General features: G+C 49.5%; 1 protein-coding gene and 1 long non-coding RNA gene across 2 annotated transcripts; one reads left to right on the forward strand and one right to left on the reverse strand.

Annotated features, from left to right (window-relative positions):
* Positions 1-4,185: 4,185 nt before the first annotated feature.
* On the reverse strand, positions 4,186-11,217 carry LOC103091809 (uncharacterized). The gene is made up of 3 exons (XM_032950280.2): positions 9,965-11,217; positions 7,254-7,378; positions 4,186-6,760 (listed from the first exon to the last, which is right to left on the reverse strand). Exons 1-3 carry the CDS (start codon positions 11,048-11,050, stop codon positions 4,642-4,644), a joined length of 3,330 nt encoding a protein of 1,109 aa, XP_032806171.2. The 5' UTR covers positions 11,051-11,217; the 3' UTR covers positions 4,186-4,641.
* A 166-nt stretch (positions 11,218-11,383) lies between these two features.
* Positions 11,384-17,066, forward strand: LOC142924173 (uncharacterized). The gene is made up of 2 exons (XR_012941356.1): positions 11,384-11,739; positions 14,731-17,066. It is a non-coding gene; the product is annotated as an uncharacterized LOC142924173 (long non-coding RNA).
* The last annotated feature ends 5,798 nt before the right edge of the window (positions 17,067-22,864 follow it).

A 22,864-nucleotide genomic window follows, 5' to 3' on the forward strand; every position in this document is an offset into this window, starting at 1 on the left:
GGTGCGGTGTGATGTCCACACGGAGAGTCCGTTCCGTGCGTCTTCTCGCTTGCGTCCTCCACCGCTCAGGCACCAGCAGAAGAGCTGCACCGGACCTCCATCTCACCCTGGCCGAACACTCTGAGATGTGCCACCCCTTTGCTGGACTCCCTTAGTGCGCTAAGGAATTCCCAGACAAGTGATTTGACTGAGGTAGAATGATTTCTATGTGAGTGCGGGATTTTCTCACGGGAGTGAAATTTAGTGAATGATGAGAGTGAATGATGATTTTACTGAGGGGGATTGTCTCATGATGCTGAATTTAGTGAATGATGAGAGTAAATGATGATTTGACTGAGGGGGATTGTCTCATGAGGGTGAATTTAGTGAATGATGAGAGTGAATGATGATATGACTGAGGGGGATTGTCTCATAATGGTGAATTTAGTGAATGACGAGAGTAAATGACGATTTGACTGAGGGGATTGTCTCATCAAGGTGAATTTAGTGAATGATGAGAGTGAATGATGATTTGACTGAGGGGGATTTTCTCACGGGAGTGAAATTTAGTGAATGATGAGAGTGAATGACGATATGACTGAGGGGGGTTGTCTCATCAAGGTGAATTTAGTGAATGACGAGAGTGAATGACGATTTGACTGAGGGGGGTTGTCTCATCAGGGTGAATTTAGTGAATGATGAGAGTGAATGACGATTTGACTGAGGGGGATTGTCTCATGATGGTGAATTTAGTAAATGATGAGAGTGAATGATGATTCAACTGAGGGGGATTGTCTCATGAGGGTGAATTTAGTGAATGATGAGAGTGAATGATGATTTGACTAAGTGGGATTGTCTTATGATGGTGAATTTAGTGAATGATGAGAGTGAATGATGATTTGACTGAGGGGATTGTCTCACAAGGGTGGAATTTAGTGAATGATGAGAGTGAATGATGATTTGACTGAGGGGGATTGTCTCATCAGGGTGGAATTTAGTGAATGATGAGAGTGAATGATGATATGACTGAGGGGATTGTCTCATGAGGGTGAATTTAGTGAATGATGAGAGTGAATGACGATTTGACTGAGGGGGATTGTCTCATGATGGTGAATTTAGTGAATGATGAGAGTGAATGATGATTTGACTGAGGGGGATTGTCTCATGAGGGTGAATTTAGTGAATGATGAGAGTGAATGATGATTTGACTGAGGGGGATTTTCTCACGAGAGTGAAATTTAGTGAATGATGAGAGTGAATGGCGATTTGACTGAGGGGGATTGTCTCATGATGGTGAATTTAGTGAATGAGGAGAGTGAATGACGATTTGACTGAGGGGATTGTCTCATGATGGTGAATTTAGTGAATGATGAGAGTGAATGACGATTTGACTGAGGGGGATTGTCTCATCAGGGTGAATTTAGTGAATGATGAGAGTGAATGATGATTTGACTGAGGGGGATTGTCTCATCAGGGTGAATTTAGTGAATGATGAGAGTGAATGATGATTTGACTGAGGGGGCCTGTTTCATAAGGGTGGAATTTAGTGAATGATGAGAGTGAATGACGATTTGACTGAGGGGGATTGTCTCATGATGGTGAATTTAGTGAATGACGAGAGTGAATGATGATATGACTGAGGGGATTGTCTCATGAGGGTGAATTTAGTGAATGATGAGAGTGAATGATGATTTGACTGAGGGGGATTGTCTCATCAGGGTGAATTTAGTGAATGATGAGAGTGAATGATGATTTGACTGAGGGGGGTTGTCTCATCAGGGTGAATTTAGTGAATTATGAGAGTGAATGATGATTTGACTGAAGGGATTGTCTCATAAGGGTGGAATTTAGTAAATGATCAGAGTGAAGATGATTTGATTGAGGGGATTGTCTCATCAGGGTGAATTTAGTGAATTATGAGAGTGAATAATGATTTGACTGAGGGGGGTTGTCTCATCAGGGTGGAATTTAGTGAATGAGAGTGAATGATGATTTGACTGAGAGGGGTTGTCTCATGAGGGTGAATTTAGTGAATGATGAGCGTGAATGATGATTTGACTGAGGCGGATTGTCTCATGATGGTGAATTTAGTGAATGATGAGAGTGAATGATGATTTGACTGAGGGGGGTTGTTTCCTGAGGGTGAATTTAGTGAATGATGAGAGTGAATGATGATTTGACTGAAGGGGGTTGTTTCCTGAGGCTGAATTTAGTAAATGTTGAGAGTGAATGATGATTTGACTGAGAGGGATTGTCTCATGAGGGTGGAATTTAGTGAATGATGAGAGTGAATGACGATTTGACTGAGGGGGGTTGTCTCATCAGGGTGAATTTAGTGAATGATGAGAGTGAAAGATGATTTGACTGAGGGGGATTGTCTCATCAGGGTGAATTTAGTGAATGATGAGAGTGAATAATGATTTGACTGAGGGGGGTTGTTTCATAAAGGTGAATGTAGTGAATGATGAGAGTGAATGATGATTTGACTGAGGGGGGTTGTTTCCTGAGGGTGGATTTAGTGAATGATGAGAGTGAATGATGATTTGACTGAAGGGGGTTGTTTCCTGAGGCTGAATTTAGTAAATGTTGAGAGTGAATGATGATTTGACTGAGAGGGATTGTCTCATGAGGGTGGAATTTAGTGAATGATGAGAGTGAATGACGATTTGACTGAGGGGGGTTGTCTCATCAGGGTGAATTTAGTGAATGATGAGAGTGAATAATGATTTGACTGAGGGGGGTTGTTTCATGAAGGTGAATTTAGTGAATGATGAGAGTGAATGATGATTTGACTGAGGGGGGTTGTTTCCTGAGGGTGAATTTAGTGAATGTTGAGAGTGAATGATGATTTGACTGAGGGGGGTTGTTTCATGAGGGTGAATTTAGTGAATGATGAGAGTGAATGATGATTTGACTGAGGGGGGTTGTTTCATAATGGTGGAATTTAGTGAATGTTGAGAGTGAATGATGATTTGACTGAGGGGGCCTGTTTCATAAAGGTGGAATTTAGTGAATGATGAGAGTGAATGATGTTTTGACTGAGGGGGGTTGTTTCCTGAGGGTGAATTTAGTGAATGTTGAGAGTGAATGATGATATGACTGAGGGGGGTTGTTTCCTGAGGGTGAATTTAGTGAATGATGAGAGTGAATAATGATTTGACTGAGGGGGTTGTTTCATGAAGGTGAATGTAGTGAATGATGAGAGTGAATGATGATTTGACTGAGGGGGGTTGTTTCATGGAGGTGAATTTAGTGAATGATGAGAGTGAATGATGATTTGACTGAGGGGGGTTGTTTCCTGAGGGTGAATTTAGTGAATGATGAGAGTGAATGATGATTTGACTGAGGGGGGTTGTTTCATAAGGGTGGAATTTAGTGAATGTTGAGAGTGAATGATGATTTGACTGAGGGGGCCTGTTTCATAAAGGTGGAATTTAGTGAATGATGAGAGTGAATGATGATTTGACTGAGGGGGGTTGTTTCCTGAGGGTGAATTTAGTGAATGTTGATAGTGAATGATGATATGACTGAGGCGGGTTGTTTCCTGAGGGTGAATTTAGTGAATGTTGAGAGTGAATGATGATTTGACTGAGGGGGGTTGTTTCCTGAGGGTGAATTTAGTGAATGATGAGAGTGAATGATGATTTGACTGAGGGGGGTTGTTTCCTGAGGGTGAATTTAGTGAATGTTGAGAGTGAATGATGATTTGACTGAGGGGGGTTGTTTCCTGAGTGTGAATTTAGTGAATGTTGAGAGTGAATGATGATTTGACTGAGTGGGCCTGTTTCATAAGGGTGGAATTTAGTGAATGATGAGAGTGAATGATGATTTGACTGAGGGGGGTTGTTTCTTGAGGGTGAATTTAGTGAATGATGAGAGTGAATGATGATTTGACTGAGGGGGCCTGTTTCATAAGGGTGTAATTTAGTGAATTATGAGAGTGAATGATGGGCTTCGTGTAGGTAATGCTTGAGTGGCATCTCTGAGTGACTTGTCAGAAGGAGGGATTGGTGCTCGGGTGATGGAGAGAGAATATTGGCCACATCACGAGTTGGTGTCTTCACCCAACTTAAATTCCCGAGCCTCCGGCAACGTTTCCCCGCGGGGTATTGCCAGTCCACACACATCAAGCCTCGCATGATGATATTTATTCGCTTAACAAAGCAGCAGCAAGACAGGAAACAAATTAATACCAGGAGACATAAAGCCGCGGCACGTTTGGTTTATTGGAAGCGTGAGCAGGGCCTACTCCGGCAGCAGAGTGAATAGCACCACCATAGATCCGCCTGTGTGCTATTTTGGCTGAATAATGCCCTTATGCTGTTTCTGCCAAAAGTCTGCCTTCATGCAGATCTGTTCAATGATATTCATTCCATCATATTACCGTAGATTTTTTTTCTTTAACATTCTGTTTTCTTAATATTAATTGACTTTTAATGTATTACATGCACAACACATAAGGTAACGGTGGTCTCTGCAAGCATTACGAGCAGAAACATCAATGCAGCATAATCGATTAAAAAGTAAACTTAATAGTGCAAGTGTTTGACTCTTATCGTAGGGTATGGTCTGGGTTCTGTGTTGTTGTCGTCATGGCTCGGTATTGCACTTTTGGACAATGCTCAGTAACTGAGCGAATGGCATCGAATCCTCTCCCAGGGCTCACTTGGAATCGACAGGCGCCTTGCCCTTCTCGTGCTTCTTGGTGGTGGACACCACCGTCTCCTCGATGATCTCCTCGTACTCCTCCACCTGGGCCACAGCCTTGGGCGCCTCCTTCACCTTGACGGCTTTCTTGGGCTCCTTGCTCGGGGCCGCCACCTTCTCCACTTTCTTTGTGGAGACGATCGTCTCCTCGATGATCTCCTCGTACGACTCCTCCTGCTGCGTGCTCTGCTCGATCTCCTCCACCACCTTTTTCGTCACCTTCTTCACTTTCACCTCGATCTTTTTGGGCTCGGCCGCTTCTGGCTCTTTGTCAGCCTTTGCCGGTGCCGCTTTTGCAGGTTTGGCGATCTCTTTGATGGGCTTCGCCTCCTCGACCGGTGAGTGTTTTTCCTTTGCCGGCTCTGCTTTGTCTTCTGGCTCCTCTTTAGGAGCAGCGGGCTTCGCCTTGGGCTTGGGTGGCTGTTTGGCGGGTTTGGGTTCATCTTCCTCCTCTTTGGCCGGGGCGGGCTTTGACTTGACGGGTTTGGCGTCCTCAGGTTTCACTTCCTCCACCTCCTCCTCCTCTTCCTCATCATCCTCCTTCTCATCCTCCTCCTCCTCGGCAGCTGGCGCAGGCTTTGCCTGGGCGGGTTTCGCTGGTTCTGGTTTCTCCTCTGCTTCTGCTTTGGGAGCGGGCTTGGGCTTGGCAGGGGCCTTGGCAGGCTTAGCGGCAGCAGGTTTCTTCGGTTCTTCCTCAGTGGGGGATTCCTCCGGTTCCTCTTCCTTTTCCACCGGCTTGGCTTCCTTCTTGGCAGCTGCAGGTTTGGCCTTGGGTTTGGGAGCTTCAGCTTTGCCTTTCTTCTCAACAACTTCTGCTTTTGGTTCATCCTCTGGCTCAGACGTGGGTGACTCCACCTTTGCGGGTGCCTTCTTTTTGGCAGCTGCTTTTGGCTCTGGGGCTTTCTTAGCTTCAGGTGCAACAGGAGCCTCTGACTCTTTCACCTCTTCCTCAGGTTTCTCATCGTCTGAGGCCTCCTTTGCTTCAGCTTCTTCCGTTGCTGCTTCAGTTTCTTCAACAGCCTCCTCCTCTGCTTCTTCCTCCTCAGCTTCATCTTTGGCTTCTTCAGCCGCTTCCTCCTCTGACTTGGCAGCCTCTTCTTCTGCTTCAGCCTCAGCTTCTTCAGCATCTGACTTGGTGACCTCTTCTTCTTTAACCTCCTCTTCTTCTGCTTCGTCTTCTTCAGCGTCCGCTTCCTTACCGTCCTCTTCTTCCTCCTCTTTGGATTCAGCTTCAACGTCCTCCTCTCCAGCTTCTTCTTCAGCTTCCTCCTCAGCTTCAGCCTCTGCTGCTTCAGCCTCTTCTTCCTCAACTTCAGCCTCTTGTGTTTTAGCCTTTTTTGAAGTTACTTCTTCTTCCTCTGCCTCTTCTTCCTCTGCCTCTTCCTCAGCTGCTTCGCCCTCTTCCTCAACTTCAGCCTCTGCCTCGACTTCTTCTTTAGTTTCAGCTTCAACTTCTTCTTCTGCTTCTTCCTCCTCCTCTTCTTCAGCCTCTGCTTCTTCTTCCTCTACCTCAGCCTTAGCCTCTGCAGCTTCTGCCTTTTCAATCGCTTCCTCTTCAACTTCTTCAGCCTCCTCCGCCTCCTCGCCTTCAGCCTCAGCCTCTTCCTCACCCTCGGCTTCTTCCTCTTCTTCAGCTGCTTCAGCTTCTGTCTCCTCCGCCTCAGCCTCCTCAACTTCAGCTTCTTCTGCCTCCTCCTTCTCTACCTCCTCTTCAGCTTCTTCCTCTGCTTCAGCTTCTCCCTCCTCCGCCTCGGCTTCTTCCTCCTCCTCCTCCTCCGCCTCGGCTTCCTCTTCCTCCTTCTCTTCCTCCTCCTCTTCTTCTTCTTCGTCCTTCTCGGCACTGACCACCGGAGCTGCCTTTGCTTCCATCACCTCTTCCTGTGCGAGGTCTTCGAGGTCGGTGTCAAGCTGAGCACTGATTGGTTCGCTCTCCACCTTGATCTCTGGCTTCTTGCTCACCACTTTCTTCTCGACCTTGACAGCCTTGGGCTTTGCCGAGGGGGCCTTGGGCGGCTTGGCCGGGGTCGGCAGCGGGCCACTGCTGTAGCGGATTTCCTCCCCATCCAAGAGTTTCCTGCGCGAGACGACGGCGTTCGTTGTTAGGGCGAAGTCACGGCGATTCAAGCAAACTAATTCGGGCAAGGGCCAATCGGTTGCATCTGCCAGTCATGTTGCTATTACTGGCACATTTATGTTCACGTTTTTGTACTGATTCAGCTTAAAATAATTGTTTTACAAAGTGAGCGGCCATCGGTTTATTATAACCATTTAATTGAGGACAGATCTATCTACAATATCTACAAATTGGCTGAGGTGTTTTAGTTCTGGCATGCAGACTATGATAAATTCCTGCTTGCGATTGGTAAGGCAGAGGGGTCTGTGTTACGTAATCTTTCGTAAAAATTATCTCATAAAATAGTCTACATTACAAAACTGCCTCCAAGCCCCCCACAGTTAAATCTGTGAATGTGAGTCGTCATCGTCGTTGTCGTCATTGTCGTCATCGTTGTCGTCATGGTTGTCATCATTGTTGTCGACAATGGAGGGGTCTACCACGTGGCGCCCACCTGTATGCTGCGATCTCGATGTCAAGCGCCATCTTGACGTTGAGCAGGTCCTGGTACTCGCGCAGGTGGCGCGCCATTTCCCACTTGGTGTTGCGTAGTTCGTTCTCCAGCTGCTGGGCTGCATCCTGCAGACAAAGACAAAGATCCCCCGTGTAGCCTCAACAGACTGTCGGCACAAGTGCTGGTAGCGAGTAGCACCTATGAAGGCAGGCACGGCACACGCCTTTGTCTCCCCAGTGGCGATGTTTACACACCGCACCAGGTACTCATTTGAGGCTGAGTCAACCTAGGGAAGGTCCAGGACCAGTTCAGATAATTCGTCACCGGTGTTGGCCTTGAGCGGGATTCAAACTCGGGTCGCCGAATTCGTAGCGCAGCGCGCTGACCATTACACCGTCGCTTCCCACGCACACGCACACACACACACGCACACACGCACACACGCACACACACGCACGCACGCACACACACGCGCACGCACACACACACGCACACACACACACTGAATGTTGGGCCAAGTGCTGGCAGGGAGTAGCACCGATGAAGGCCGGCACAGAAGGGGAGATCGTTGTCCCTAAGTGAAGGCTTTGCTGACAGGCAGTGAATTAATGAGCTCATTGCTGCATTATATTAACTGTAGGAAGATTATATAAAGTGAAAGGTCAAGTTTTCTATGAAGGCAATGTGGGTGATAAAGGTTTCCCCTCACATTCATCCATTAATGTTTCCTTATAACGTGGCTCATACTTGCAGCAAAACTGAAAATAAATACAAATTGCACACTGCGTCATAGACTGCAAATAGATAGCTAAATCTCAACATGTTTGCATGGCAATGGTTAAGATGGTCACGTCAATGACCATGGGATTACCTTGTGTTGTGACGTCACGTGTCACTGAGCCAACCAAGCGCCAGTGACGTCACACCGAGGACGGTTTCCCCGCATTGAGAGCACCGCGTGCTCAGCATCAAACTCGCATTCTTGCGGCGGTCAAAATCAATATATGTTGGATTGCATGTATAGCATAGCATTTCTATCAACGTCTGTCGATTAAGAAAATAAACCGATGCATCTTCGTTGATAAGTAAATATGCATTGGCAAAAGTGCTTCAAATCGCTGACAGTACACTAAATCTCGCTAATGTGCCATTACGCGACTCTCCTGTCTTCAAAGGCTGCGCGCAGTCCCTTTACGGGGCCCACGTTGGCTCCATCGACTTCCGCTGCCTCTAGTGCGCAAATGAGCCGCCGTGTGCAGAGCAATTAGCAACTAAAACATCCCTCAATCGATGTCTCCAAAGGCATCGCATGGATTCACCCTGCGGGGAAACGGCGCTCGCTCGCTCCCCGCTTCCTTACTCCGCAGTCCCCCCCCCCCCGCTCCCCCCTCCGTCCACCCCCACCCCGCCACGTGTCCGTCCTGTTATGCCGTCCTACAGATTTGCGATGTGACTTGCGGCTTATGCTTAACGGGTCGCTGTGGTGTGTGGCGAACCCTCCCTGGCCGTGCTTCACGCGCAAGGCAAGACGTCGAGAGCAGCTGGAGCAAGCCGCGTGGCTGCTGTTCGCTTCACTCCCCCCGATGGAAATGCCTCTCGATTCTCGTGAACCACCCTCCCCAAGTCGTGCGCTCGCAACCTTTACAGCCGGAATCACCCCCCCCCCCCCCCCCCCCCGTCGCCTGCATCGGTGTTTGAGTGGTCGGGAGTTTGATCGTTGCGGAAATGTTCCCCACACGCTGCGCCAGCGATCACAAACTCATCGCGCCGGCAGTCGACTACTCGACTAGCGAAGGCGGCAAATCTCACGATGCGTTATATCAAATATAAGTGCGGTACAACTTTGTTGGAAAGTCGACTCTTGTCCTACGATGGATTGGATGATAATGCGGAATTTCCGCCAGTGGCACCAGGGCGAGATTAAGGTTTGAGCAGGGTCGACAATCTGTCAAGGAGCTGTGCCGTTTCGTACGCAGCGGCATTGCGTCCAGCGTGAAGGAGCGCGTGTGTGTGTGTGTGCGCGCGTGTGTGTGGTGCGCGTGTGTGTGTGAAGTGTATGTGTGTGTGTGGGGCGCGTGTGTGTGTGGTGTGTGTGTGCGCGTGTGTGTGCGGTGTGTGCGCGTGCGTGTGTGTGAAGTGTATGTGGTGTGTGCTCGTGTGTGTGTGATGTGTATGTGTGTGTGGTGAACGTGTGTGTGGTGTGTGCGCGTGTGTGTGTGAAGTGTATGTGTGTGTGGTGAACGTGTGTGTGGTGTGTGCGCGTGTGTGTGTGAAGTGTATGTGTGTGTGGTGAACGTGTGTGTGGTGTGTGCGCGTGCGTGTGTGTGAAGTGTATGTGGTGTGTGTGGTGTGTGCGATGTGTGCGTGTATGCGCGCGCGTGCGTAAAAAGCGGAGGTGTAGTGGCTTAGCGGACTGGGTCACGAACCCGGCGAGCCAAGTTCGATTCCCTACCAGTGATAAACTTACATCTGAACCGGCCCTGTGCTTCCCGGATAGTCAATTCGTCCCACAAAAGCAATCGACATCCATGACGCTCTGATGAACGTTTTTCTTTTTGAAAACATTCGCACCGGAGAAGCAAAGGAGGCGACCGGGATCGTGAGAACATATCCCCTTGTGAGTCGAGGGGCTAAACGTGCAGCCAGCGGGGTTCGTCTGTCCGCGTGCGCGCGTACCCCACGCGTCTCCAGCCCCTCCCCCCCCCAGGTACCTGCAGGTTGCCCACGTCGCTCTGGTGTCTCTCCTCCATCTCGCTCAGCTGCCTCTCCAGCGACTCCTTGGTGCCGCGCAAGGCGTCCAGCTCCGTGCAGCGCATCTGCAGCTTGCGTCGGTGCTCCGTGATCTCCTCCTTGGCGGAGCGGATCGCGTCGTTGTTCTGCTCGGCCGCCTCGGTGAGCTGCGAGAACTTCCCCTTGAACCACTCCTCGGCCGTCTCGATGTTGCGCGCCGACTGCCCCTCGAGCTGCCCGCGGATCTCGCGCAGCGCCGCCGTGATCTCGGGCACTGCGAAGTCCTTCCTCTCCACCGACACCGTGGACGACTGGATCTGCGCGAGCAGCTCGTCCACCTCCTCCTCGTGGTTCTTCTTGAGGAAGGTGATCTCGTCGAGCAGCGACTGCGTGCGCTTGTCCATCTCCATGCGCACCAGCGACGTGTCGTCCACGTTCTTCCTGAACGCGTTGATGAGCGCCTCCGTCTCGTTGCGCAGCCGCACCTCGTCGTCGGTCTTCTCGCGCAGGCGCTGGATCTCCTCGTCCAGGTGCTCCTGCTCGATCTGCACGGTCGTCTTCTCGCCGTTGATGTGCTCGATGAGCTCTCGCAGCTCCTTGATCTCCTGCTCGTAGACGTCGCTCACGCCGCCGCCCCGCGCGGGACCCGACTGCTTCTGCCTGTAGGCGGAGATCTCCGTCTCGAGCTCCTTGTTCTTCTGCTCCAGGTCGTGCACCTTCTCGATGTAGCCGGCGAAGCGGTCGTTGAGGTCCTGCAGCAGCTGCTTCTCGTTGACGCGCGAGTGCTTGAAGTCCCCGCTGAACACGCTCGACTGGCTCATGAAGTCGAGGCTGTCCGCCGCCGAGTTGAGCGCCGGGGTGCTGTAGCCGTGCGAGAGGCTCGCGTAGTTGGGGCGCCTCTGCAGGGACACCAGGGAGCCGGAGCCGCCGCCGCTGCTGCCCCGGCACCAGGACTGCGAGCGGAACCCGCTGGAGGGAGTGCTCAGCAGGCGCTTGCTGCCACCGCGGGACGCGTCGGCGTACGCGCGCCGGTAGGACGAGCTCACGCTCGACTCTGTGTAGCTCATGGTGGCGGTGGTGGGTGGTGGTGGTGTGCGAGGAGGAACGGTGGTGCTGTTGGAGTCTGCTGATGCTGGTGATGCTGCTGCTGCTGTGGCTGTTGATGTGGTGGTGGTGATGGTATCGTAGCCCGTTGCCGGCCCCGAGCAGGCCGCTGTATCTCTCCATCCGCCGGGCGCTCCTTAAATACGGCGGCGCCTTTGTGCCCAACGCAGCACAATTGCGCAGCGCGTGTCGCATCACGCGTCAGCTGACTGCAAGCCACACGTGGCCACATTGCGGATTCGCGTCTGGAATTGCGTTCGCGGCTACGCCTCCCCCCTCCCCGCTCCCTCCCTCCCTCCCTCCCTCCCTCCTCACCGCCCGACAGTGTCTCATCACGTCTCTCACTTGACTCGCTCTCAGTCCGGAGTCGTCGCTCCTCTCTGCCCGCCGGGGTGTGCCATGCACGGTGCACCACAGACCGTGCCGAGGGTTCTCGCACAGCGCTTGTCTCACATTGTTTGTTGAAGGTGATCGGCAGTCGCGTATTTTGCCATCCGGGATTAAACGGACAGCGAATTGGATTTTGTTGGTTACGTTGTGATCGTTCTACAGAACGGGCTGCCTCTAACCTCCCGCAGTCCCTCCATCCCCCCCCCCGTGCGCGCCATGGGAATGTGGAATGGTCACGACTGATTAATTCTCGCCGAGCAACGTGAGCGGTCATTTTTGTTGTTGTTGCAAGCAGACAATTGGAATGTCGTACATTGTGTGAACGGATTACGATTCGGGAAGGCGATCTGTGGTTTTGCGTTGAAATGAATGGACGAGGTGGGAAATACTGCGGTGCGATCTGGAACGCGCAAAGAATGTCAAAACGGGTTTGGGAGTGAAATCATATTCGAGGTTAAGACATGCAACTCTAATATGAATTACGTTTTATTCGTTATGCGACAGTGAGTGTATGTGTGTGTGTTTATACTCATTCACGCACCCACTCATTCACTCACCCATTCATTATCTCACTCAACCACTCACCAATTCATTCTCTCACTCAACCACTCACCCATTCATTCTCTCACTCAACCACTCACCAATTCATTCTCTCACTCAACCACTCACCCTTTCATTCTCTCACTCATCCATCCACCTATTCATTCTCTCACTCATCCATCCAGCCATTCATTCTCTCACTCAACCACTCACCCATTCATTATCTCACTCAACCACTCACCCATTCATTCTGTCACTCATCCATCCACCCATTAATGTTCTCACTCAACCACTCACCCATTCGTTCTCTCACTCATCCATCCACCCATTCATTCTTTCACTCAACCACTCACCCATTCGTTCTCTCACTCATCCATCCACCCATTCATTCTCTCACTCATCCATCCACCCATTCATCCTCTCACTCATCCATCCACCCAATTCATTCTCTCACTCATCCATCCACCCATTCATTCTCTCACTCAACCACTCACCCATTCATTATCTCACTCATCCATCCACCCATTCATTATCTCACTCAACCACTCACCCATGCATTCTCTCACTCATCCATCCACCCATTCATTATCTCACTCAACCACTCACCCATTAATTTTATCACTCATCCATCCACACATTCATTCTCTCACTCAACCATACACCAATTCAATTCTCTCACTCATCCATCCACTCATTCATTCTCTCACTCAACTACTCATCCATTCATTCTCTCACTCAACCACTTACCCATTCGTTATTTCACTCATCCACCCACCCATTCATTCACTCACTCATCCACTCACCCATTCATTCTCTCACTTAACCACCCACCCATTCATCCCTCACTCAACCACTCACCCATTCATTCTCTCACTCATCCATCCACCCATTCATTCTCTCACTCACCCATTCATTCTCTCACTCAACCACCCACTCGTGCCCATGCAGTTTCCCCGTGTGGGAGCGGTAGTGTAGTGGTTAGCGTTACGCTGCACTACAAACCCCGTGTGATCTGAGTCGACATCAACTCGCGGCCACCAACACCGGTGACGATTATCTGAACCGGTCCTGGCTCTCCCCTAGGTCAACTCAACCTCAAATGTGGACCGGGTGCGATGTGTAAACATCGTCGCTGGGGATACAAAGGCGCCCGGGCGTGGTGCTGGCCACCCACCCCCTCGTGTGCCGTGGCGGCCTTCATAGGTGCTACTCGCTAACAGCACTTGCCCCAACAGTCTGTTAAGGCTATACGGGGGGATCTTTGTGTGTTTATTGTGTGTTTATTTCTATTCAATGCATCGTGTTTGGTTCATACCGGAATTGATTATGGGAGGACATGTATTTGAATACAGAGCATACAATTGACATCGCTCTAGATTCACTTGAAATGCCATGACGGAATAGCGCTCATTCGCGATGTGTTTGTTCCTTGAGTTTAGGATTCATATGCGCGGTCCTGTACTCTTAAGTCGCACTTGTGATTCTGAACTGGCATTTTAAGCAATGCATACAACTTGTAAAAGTACTGGGTTGTTTTTGGTTGCTATGAAGTTCATTTGTGCGCAAGGTTATTTATGAAACGTGGATCGATGTAAGATATGCTGGACCCGATAACTGTCTTGGAAGCGAACATCAATTATTCAGCATCGCGGGTAGACAAGGCGGCTGCATAGGCGCGAGTGGGTGGATGAGTGAGGGAATGAATGGATGAGTGATTGAGTTAGAGAATGAATGGATTAGGGAACGGGTGAGTGAACGGGTGAGTGAGTGAATGTTTAAGTGGGGGGGGGGGGGGGAAGATGAATTAATTGGTAGGTGAGTGAACAAATTAGTGCATAGGACAGTGATTGAGAAGGGATGGATGGTGCAGTAGGCTGAGTCGGTGAGTGCGTGAGTGAGGGGATGGGTGAGGGGATGAGTGAGTTTGTGACTAAATGGGTGACAGAATGAGCGAGTGAGCGGACCGGTGATTATAATTAGTGAATGAGGAAATGAATGAATAGATGAGTGAGCAGGTGAATGATTGATCAAATAAGTGGGTGAGAATGAGTAAGAAACAATGTATGAGCGAATGAGTTATTGTGGGAGAGCGAACGAGCGGATCAATGATTATGTTCGTGAGGGAGTGAATGAGCTAATGGAAAGATTGTGCGAATATGTGAATGAATTATTTAATTAGTGACTGAGTGAGTAAGTGGGTGAAAGAGTGAGTGTATGAATGAGTAAGTCAAGGGGGTCAGTACATGGACAAGTGAATGAGTGAGGGAACGAGTGAGAAAATAGGCGCATGAGTAAATTGCGGCTGAATGAATGAGTTAACGAAGGTATCAATGATTTTACACGTATATATGTAAATACCTCTACTATGTTGGTCAATTAATTATGTAGTATATCATAAAATGAGTGAATAACTGAACCGAGATAGTGTGGGTAATAAATTAGCAATTGCTAGGATGAATCAATGAGCGAATGAGTGGGTAAATGAATGAGCCAATGGGTTTATTAATGAATGCGCGAATGAGTGGGCAGAGGAATGAGCGAATTAGTTGGTGAATGAATGAGCGATTCAGTAGGTGAATGAACGAACGAATCAGTGATTTAATTATTGAGTGCGGTTCTGCGGCCCCTCCCCTCCCCTCCCCACCCCTCCCCTCCCCTCCCCACCCCTCCCCTCCCCACCCCGCCCCTCCCCACCCCTCCCCTCCCCTCCCAGCCCCCGCAGCACGCCCCGCGATGATGGTGTCGGTGCTGACTCTGCATCATCACCACACAGATCGTGCCATCGCCAAGAATCCGCACCAACAACATCGTGGACAATAGTTTGAAGAGACCCTCTCTACACATCGTATGCAATGCATGGGGACGGGAGGGTGCAGTCCCGGGGTCAAACCCCGCGTCGGTGATGCTGCGGTCAGCGCTCGCGACTCAAGCAGCCCTTAAGGCCAATCATCCCTGCGGGGGCGATACATGCGGTAACGCTCTGTGAGTAGACTGGCTCCCGGAATGAAAATGTGGAATGTCCACCGTTTGTCTCTGGTTCCGCGACCAGGGAGGAGTGCATTCAAGGCTCGTCACTGCGAGACGTCAATTTCCGCTGAATTTTGAAACGATCATACACACGGGTGGAGTGGTGGCGCGGCAGTTAGCGCACTGTGATACGTGAGTTTGGCTACACTCGGCAATAGTGTACGTCATATCTGAACCCTGTCCTCTGTCTGACTTCCTCACTAAACACCTGTGCACCAGCGTGGTGAAGTATGGTTGCTCGAACAACCCCGTGACCCACGCGTACGGCCTGAGAGAGGGCGTCATCCAGCAGTGGAGTGACAAATGTCTGTGGATTCGTGTATGTCAGTCCCGACAGACGGCAGTGTACCAAATTCGGCAAACCAAGTTCGATTCGCGCTCACGGCCACCAACACCAGCGACGATTATCTGAACCGGTCTTGGGTCTTCCCGAGGTCGACTCAGCCTCAAATAAGTACCTGGTGCGCTGTGTAGTAAACATCGTCACTGGGGAGACAAAGGCGGCCGGGCGTGGTGATGGCCACCCACCCCCTCCTGTACCTTGTTTTCCTTCACAGGTGCTCGCTAACAGCACTTGCCCCAAGCCTGTTTGAGGCTATACGGGGGTGTGGGGGTCTTTGTCTTTGTTAGTCAGTCTCGCTCCTCAGTGGCGAACCGCTCAGGGCGGACGTGGAGGTTAGATTCCTCTTCCAGGACCGCTTCTCGATGTCTCAATTGGCGTGAGCGATGTCTGCTTTCGCGATAATTCACGGTTACGTTAAAGACCCCGTTGCGTCATCGTCGGCGAGAGCGGCCAGTCTCGCTAATGCGCCGCAGTCAAAGCTTCAATTTGACATCTAAAGTTTTAATCACGTAAATTGCATCGCGATACCATGGGCGCTGACTGTATGCACAATATACTGTCGTAAAACTTAACAGCGGTCCAGTTGCTTTGTTGAATAGACATTCTCATTAGTTTATATTACAATATAAAATACTAAAACTATATATGAATAGTTTATATATCTAAAAAATACTGTGCCTTTGTTTATTCACTGATGAAAGCCTACCCACGTAATAATAACAATAATTGAGTATAATAATAATGTATTTCGATTTAAAGCTTTAGTGACTGCAAGGATTCATCTTCTTTGGTTCTTTCGGTAAAGTCACGTAGAATGAGAATAAAATAATAATAAATTTATTATTTTAAAGAATAATGTATTTATTTATCCGGGAAAGCCACCCTGAGCCATAGTACTGTATAGTACTGCACTCCTTTACAAGAGGGTCCTGCATTGGGTTTTTAATGTGTAGATATTGTCAGCCTATGAATGATGAGCAACGTTTAGTATACACGTGGGGATGAAGCCGGAGTGCACCGACAAAACCCACGCCTTGCGCGAGGTGGCAACACTCCATCCCCGTACAGATGGGAACAGATGGCGATTAGTCCACCTTGCTGGACTGCCTTCTCCTGACGGGCCAGGGTTATGGCATCTCCTGGACACCTACGAGAAGGGAGTTTCACAACATCTGCGTGTGATTCACCCACCCTCGCTGCTGCCCCCACGGTATGTGCTTGATTAAGTCAGCCACGTGCCTAGCCACCACCGCCAGAGGCTATCGTGCCAGTCACGGGGGTTGTTTGACCATACTTCACCGTACTGGGCAGTGCGCTTTGGTGAAGGAGTTTGGGTGGAAGGCGTGGGGGGGGGGAGGACATGGAGTTGGCGTGGCGAGGCACCACTCACCACTTCTGTTAGCAGTGACCGGCAATGCGAGTCAGGAGGCGTTGGACACTAACCTCTGCGCCATTGCCCCACCGCAAACCGCAGTGAGCGTCAAGTGACGGCGACTGTGAACATTCCATGGGAGGTATTCACTCAGTAGCAGTCCTCACAAGGCAGCGATTTCAAGCAAGAAGTGCTTCAAAGAGCCTGCTTCGTTTCTGTAGGCACGGGCATCTCACGCAAGTCGCAACGCAGCCATCGTGTCGGCTCGCCTTGCAAAGAGGATAATAAAACCTGATTTGTCTCTCGATTGGTTTGACAATGAGTGAGGCACATCCATTTACGATTTGGGCATTCGCGTCTCGGCGAGTCGCCGTGGTGCGATGCCTGTCACAGTGGACTTGTGTGTTTAGTTTGTTGTCCTTCCGCCCGCACCTCCAATCAGCACGGTTGGCTACGCACGGTGCGAAAGAAGTTCAACATACATCACGTTCACACAAATGCGTAACCGTGCTTTATATTGAGTCAAATAAGCGCAGCATTGTTGCTATTTGCGATGTAGGGAACGAGGTGTTAACGAGCTCCCCGTCACAGATTCTAGGGCGCCACTCCCAACAGCGCCGCGCCCATCACAGCATGGAGGCAGTGGAGGAGTCTCCTCCTCTTGGGGGTGAATCCGGCGACAATCAACGCGGTGTGCTCCGTGCGCCCTGCACGCGCGTCGTGCCATGATGAATCGAACTCTCATCCGACAACTCTGTGCCCTTGACATAGCGACATGAATATTCGCGTAAGTATAAATGTGTCGTAACCCCTCCACCACCCGACACAGCCAGTCAGGAGCTTTGTCGCGTCAACAAAACGCGCCGATTAGTTGACTACTTCAGCCCACCGGTGTGTTGGAGAGTAAATCTGCAACATTCACAAGTTACATATAAAGCCGGCAACGCTTCGGGCAATGGCCCTTCTGCACAGCACAGGCGCTATGCTCATCGAGTGTGTTGAGCTGGACAGCAGCAACGTGACGACATCTCGAGCGGACGAGGAATCGATTGTGGACTGGCAGGACGAGGACCCGCGGAAAGAAGGAGAATCCGCCACACAGAGGGCGCGCTGCTCATGAACTCTATGCCGCTGGCATGGCAGTAACAATACATTTACATGCTTTTTTAAATTCGTAGCTGGACATTTGCCAGAGTAAGTCCGACTGGCCTGTAAAACGGGTTTAACTACGTGCAGCTGAAATTCACAATCAACGTTGGGCCAACGTTCAGTGTTGGGTGGAGTCGTAACCAGGACGGGGGGGGGGGGGGCAGGTGGTGGCGGGGGGGTTACACGCGAGCCCGCGGAATAATTCGCCTTCACCCTGAAAAGTTGTTCTGAATACTCTGCGAGATTAAATTAATATAACAAAAAGGAGCATTCGCTGACGTTTGAAGAAAGATCGATATTCGAGCAGGAAACCTTTCAAGATCAATTTGGAGGGTTTTCTTTCTGTCTTTCTTCTGAAATGAATCTCTCAGTTTGAATGATGCTTGCCTCGCTATAGCCGTTCGGGACTGCGCTGTCGGTGACGATGGCGGTACCATTGAAAAACGCTCGCAGCAGCAGCAGCGATCAGTGCACCACCTTGTGGTCGAGAAAACTACGGTGGAGATGAGTTAACAACTGCTTATGATTTCGATTTTTTTCCACATCGGTTTACTGTATGATAGTTGAGTTGTTGCAGCCCCTTTGACGTCCATGCACTAGGTGCCTCTGTGGATGTGTAGGCTTTGACTTTAACAGAGCTATTTCTGTGACCAGTCACAAGCTAATCCCTCAACTGTTTCAATGCTAAATTCTCCTGTTTGATATGTAAACCCCTTTGTCAAGGTGCCTCACTTTCTCTCAACCAGCTTAAAAGACGCTGCGAATCTTAGCGGCGTTCATTGTAGCTCTGTCGTCCCGACAGGTTTGTTCCTTTCACCTGAAGAAGGCCACTTGTGTTGTGGCCGAAACGTCGTGAAAATTTTATTGTTTTATTTTATTCTCATTCTACGTGACTTTGCCGAAAGAACCAAATAAGAACTGCTTATGAATTCACGGTACTAGCGCGCCTCGCTCGCCACGCGATGAGCACACGCCTCTGCTGTACCGTGTGCACTGTGTGGTGATATCCTCTGGGGACCCAGGTCTGAACCCACAATATCAGCCGTGCCGACTCAGTAGTTCCGGATGAATGTAAATCCTGTCTATATATTTGTGTTTAAATACGAAGAGAAAATATGCAATGCGATATAGCCGGATGGAGTTGAGTTTGAGTCCCCATTGTCAAGTCGTATCCAGTTACGCAATTGCCAAAAAAAATAATGATGACACCTGCGTGGTACATTGACCTTGAATGCCTTTCTGCCAAATTAATATTTGTAATATGCTGCATATTGTGCATTGTATATTTAGGCGTGGGCAGTCGTCATCATAATCATCAGCCATGATCAATCCACTGCTAAATGAAGGCCATTCCAAGCCGTCGCCATCTCTCACGATCCTGTGATGTGAGCTGTGGACAGTCCTCATGCTCGACTGACAATCAGTACTCTCGCTCGACTCACAATCACTACTCACGCTCGACTCACAATCAGTACTCACAATCAGTACTCACGCTCGACTCACAATCACTACTCATGCTCGACTCACAATCACTACTCATGCTCGACTCACAATCACTACTCACGCTCGACTCACAATCAGTACTCACGCTCGACTCACAATCACTACTCACGCTCGACTCACAATCACTACTCATGCTCGACTCACAATCACTACTCACGCTCGACTCACAATCAGTACTCACGCTCGACTCACAATCACTACTCACGCTCGACTCACAATCAGTACTCTCGCTCGACTCACAATCACTACTCACGCTCGACTCACAATCACTACTCATGCTCGACTCACAATCAGTACTCACGCTCGACTCACAATCAGTACTCACGCTCGACTCACAATCACTACTCAGGCTGGACTCACAATCACTACTCACGCTCGACTCACAATCACTACTCATACGCGACTCACAATCAGTACTCATGCTCGACTCACAATCAGTGCTCATGCTCGACTCACAATCACTACTCATGCTCGACTCACAATCACTACTCACGCTCGACTCACAATCAGTACTCATGCTCGACTCACAATCAGGACTCACAATCACTACTCATGCTCGACTCACAATCACTACTCATGCTCGACTCACAATCAGTACTCACGCTCGACTCACAATCAGTACTCTCGCTCGACTCACAATCACTACTCACGCTCGACTCACAATCACTACTCATGCTCGACTCACAATCAGTACTCACGCTCGACTCACAATCAGTACTCATGCTCGACTCACAATCACTACTCACGCTTGACTCACAATCACTACTCATACTCGACTCACAATCAGTACTCACGCTCGACTCACAATCAGTACTCATGCTCGACTCACAATCACTACTCACGCTTGACTCACAATCACTACTCACGCTTGACTCACAATCACTACTCATGCTCGACTCACAATCACTACTCAGGCTGGACTCACAATCACTACTCACGCTCGACTCACAATCAGGACTCATACTCGACTCACAATCAGTACTCACAATCACTACTCATGCTCGACTCACAATCAGTACTCACGCTCGACTCACAATCAGTACTCACGCTTGACTCACAATCACTACTCAGGCTGGACTCACAATCACTACTCACGCTCGACTCACAATCAGGACTCATACTCGACTCACAATCAGTACTCACAATCACTACTCATGCTCGACTCACAATCAGGACTCATGCTCGACTCACAATCAGTACTCACGCTCGACTCACAATCAGTACTCACGCTCAACTCACAATCACTACTCATGCTCGACTCACAATCAGTACTCATGCTCGACTCACAATCAGTACTCATGCTCGACTCACAATCAGTACTCATGCTCGACTCACAATCACTACTCACGGTCGACTCACAATCACTACTCACGCTCGACTCACAATCACTACTCACGCTCGACTCACAATCACTACTCACGCTCGACTCACAATCACTACTCACGCTCGACTCACAATCACTACTCACGCTCGACTCACAATCAGTACTCATGCTCGACTCACAATCAGTGTTCATGCTCGACTCACAATCAGTACTCACGCTCGACTCACAATCAGTACTCACGCTCAACTCACAATCACTACTCATGCTCGACTCACAATCACTACTCACGCTCGACTCACAATCACTACTCATGCTCGACTCACAATCAGTGCTCATACTCGACTCACAATCAGTACTCACAATCACTACTCATGCTCGACTCACAATCACTACTCATGCTCGACTCACAATCAGTACTCACGCTCGACTCACAATCAGTACTCACGCTTGACTCACAATCACTACTCATGCTCGACTCACAATCAGTACTCACGCTCGACTCACAATCAGTGCTCATGCTCGACTCACAATCACTACTCATGCTCGACTCACAATCAGTACTTATGCTCGACTCACAATCACTACTCACGCTCGACTCACAATCACTACTCATGCTCGATTCACAATCACTACTCATGCTCGACTCACAATCAGTACTCATGCTCGACTCACAATCACTACTCACGCTCGACTCACAATCAGTGCTCATGCTCGACTCACAATCAGTACTCACAATCACTACTCATGCTCGACTCACAATCAGTACTCACGCTCGACTCACAATCAGTACTCACGCTCGACTCACAATCAGTACTCACGCTCGACTCACAATCAGTACTCTCGCTCGACTCACAATCACTACTCACGCTCGACTCACAATCACTACTCATGCTCGACTCACAATCAGTACTCACGCTCGACTCACAATCAGTACTCATGCTCGACTCACAATCACTACTCATGCTCGACTCACAATCACTACTCACGCTTGACTCACAATCACTACTCACGCTTGACTCACAATCACTACTCACGCTTGACTCACAATCACTACTCATGCTCGACTCACAATCACTACTCACGCTTGACTCACAATCACTACTCAGGCTGGACTCACAATCACTACTCACGCTCGACTCACAATCAGGACTCATACTCGACTCACAATCAGTACTCACAATCACTACTCATGCTCGACTCACAATCAGTACTCACGCTCGACTCACAATCAGTACTCACGCTTGACTCACAATCACTACTCAGGCTGGACTCACAATCACTACTCACGCTCGACTCACAATCAGGACTCATACTCGACTCACAATCAGTACTCACAATCACTACTCATGCTCGACTCACAATCAGGACTCATGCTCGACTCACAATCACTACTCATGCTCGACTCACAATCACTACTCATACGCGACTCACAATCAGTACTCATGCTCGACTCACAATCAGTACTCACGCTCAACTCACAATCACTACTCATGCTCGACTCACAATCACTACTCATACGCGACTCACAATCAGTACTCATGCTCGACTCACAATCAGTACTCATGCTCGACTCACAATCAGTACTCATGCTCGACTCACAATCACTACTCACGGTCGACTCACAATCACTGCTCACGCTCGACTCACAATCACTACTCACGCTCGACTCACAATCACTACTCACGCTCGACTCACAATCACTACTCACGCTCGACTCACAATCAGGACTCATACTCGACTCACAATCAGTACTCACAATCACTACTCATGCTCGACTCACAATCAGGACTCACGCTCGCCTCACAATCAGTACTCACGCTCAACTCACAATCACTACTCATGCTCGACTCACAATCAGGACTCACGCTCGCCTCACAATCAGTACTCACGCTCGACTCACAATCACTACTCATGCTCGACTCACAATCAGTGCTCATTATCGACTCACAATCAGTGCTCATTATCGACTCACAATCAGTACTCATGCTCGACTCACAATCAGGACTCACGCTCGACTCACAATCACTACTCATGCTCGACTCACAATCAGGACTCACGCTCGACTCACAATCAGTACTCATGCTCGACTCACAATCAGTACTCATGCTCGACTCACAATCACTACTCAT

This window comes from Petromyzon marinus, chromosome 9 (genome assembly GCF_048934315.1).
Source record: "Petromyzon marinus isolate PM22_M1 ecotype Great Lakes invasive population chromosome 9, UKy_Petmar_22M1.pri1.0, whole genome shotgun sequence".
Lineage (NCBI taxonomy): Eukaryota > Metazoa > Chordata > Hyperoartia > Petromyzontiformes > Petromyzontidae > Petromyzon > Petromyzon marinus.

Bases quoted from the DNA above. Each gene is read 5' to 3' on its own strand.
- LOC103091809 (XM_032950280.2), bottom strand. From the start codon at position 11,050: ATGAGCTACACAGAGTCGAGCGTGAGCTCGTCCTACCGGCGCGCGTAC. The intron at 7,379-9,964 runs GTACCTGGGGGG...CTTTGTCTGCAG, and splicing joins GCGACGTGGGCAACCTGCAG to GATGCAGCCCAGCAGCTGGA. The intron at 6,761-7,253 runs GTGGGCGCCACG...CGTCTCGCGCAG, and splicing joins ATCGAGATCGCAGCATACAG to GAAACTCTTGGATGGGGAGG.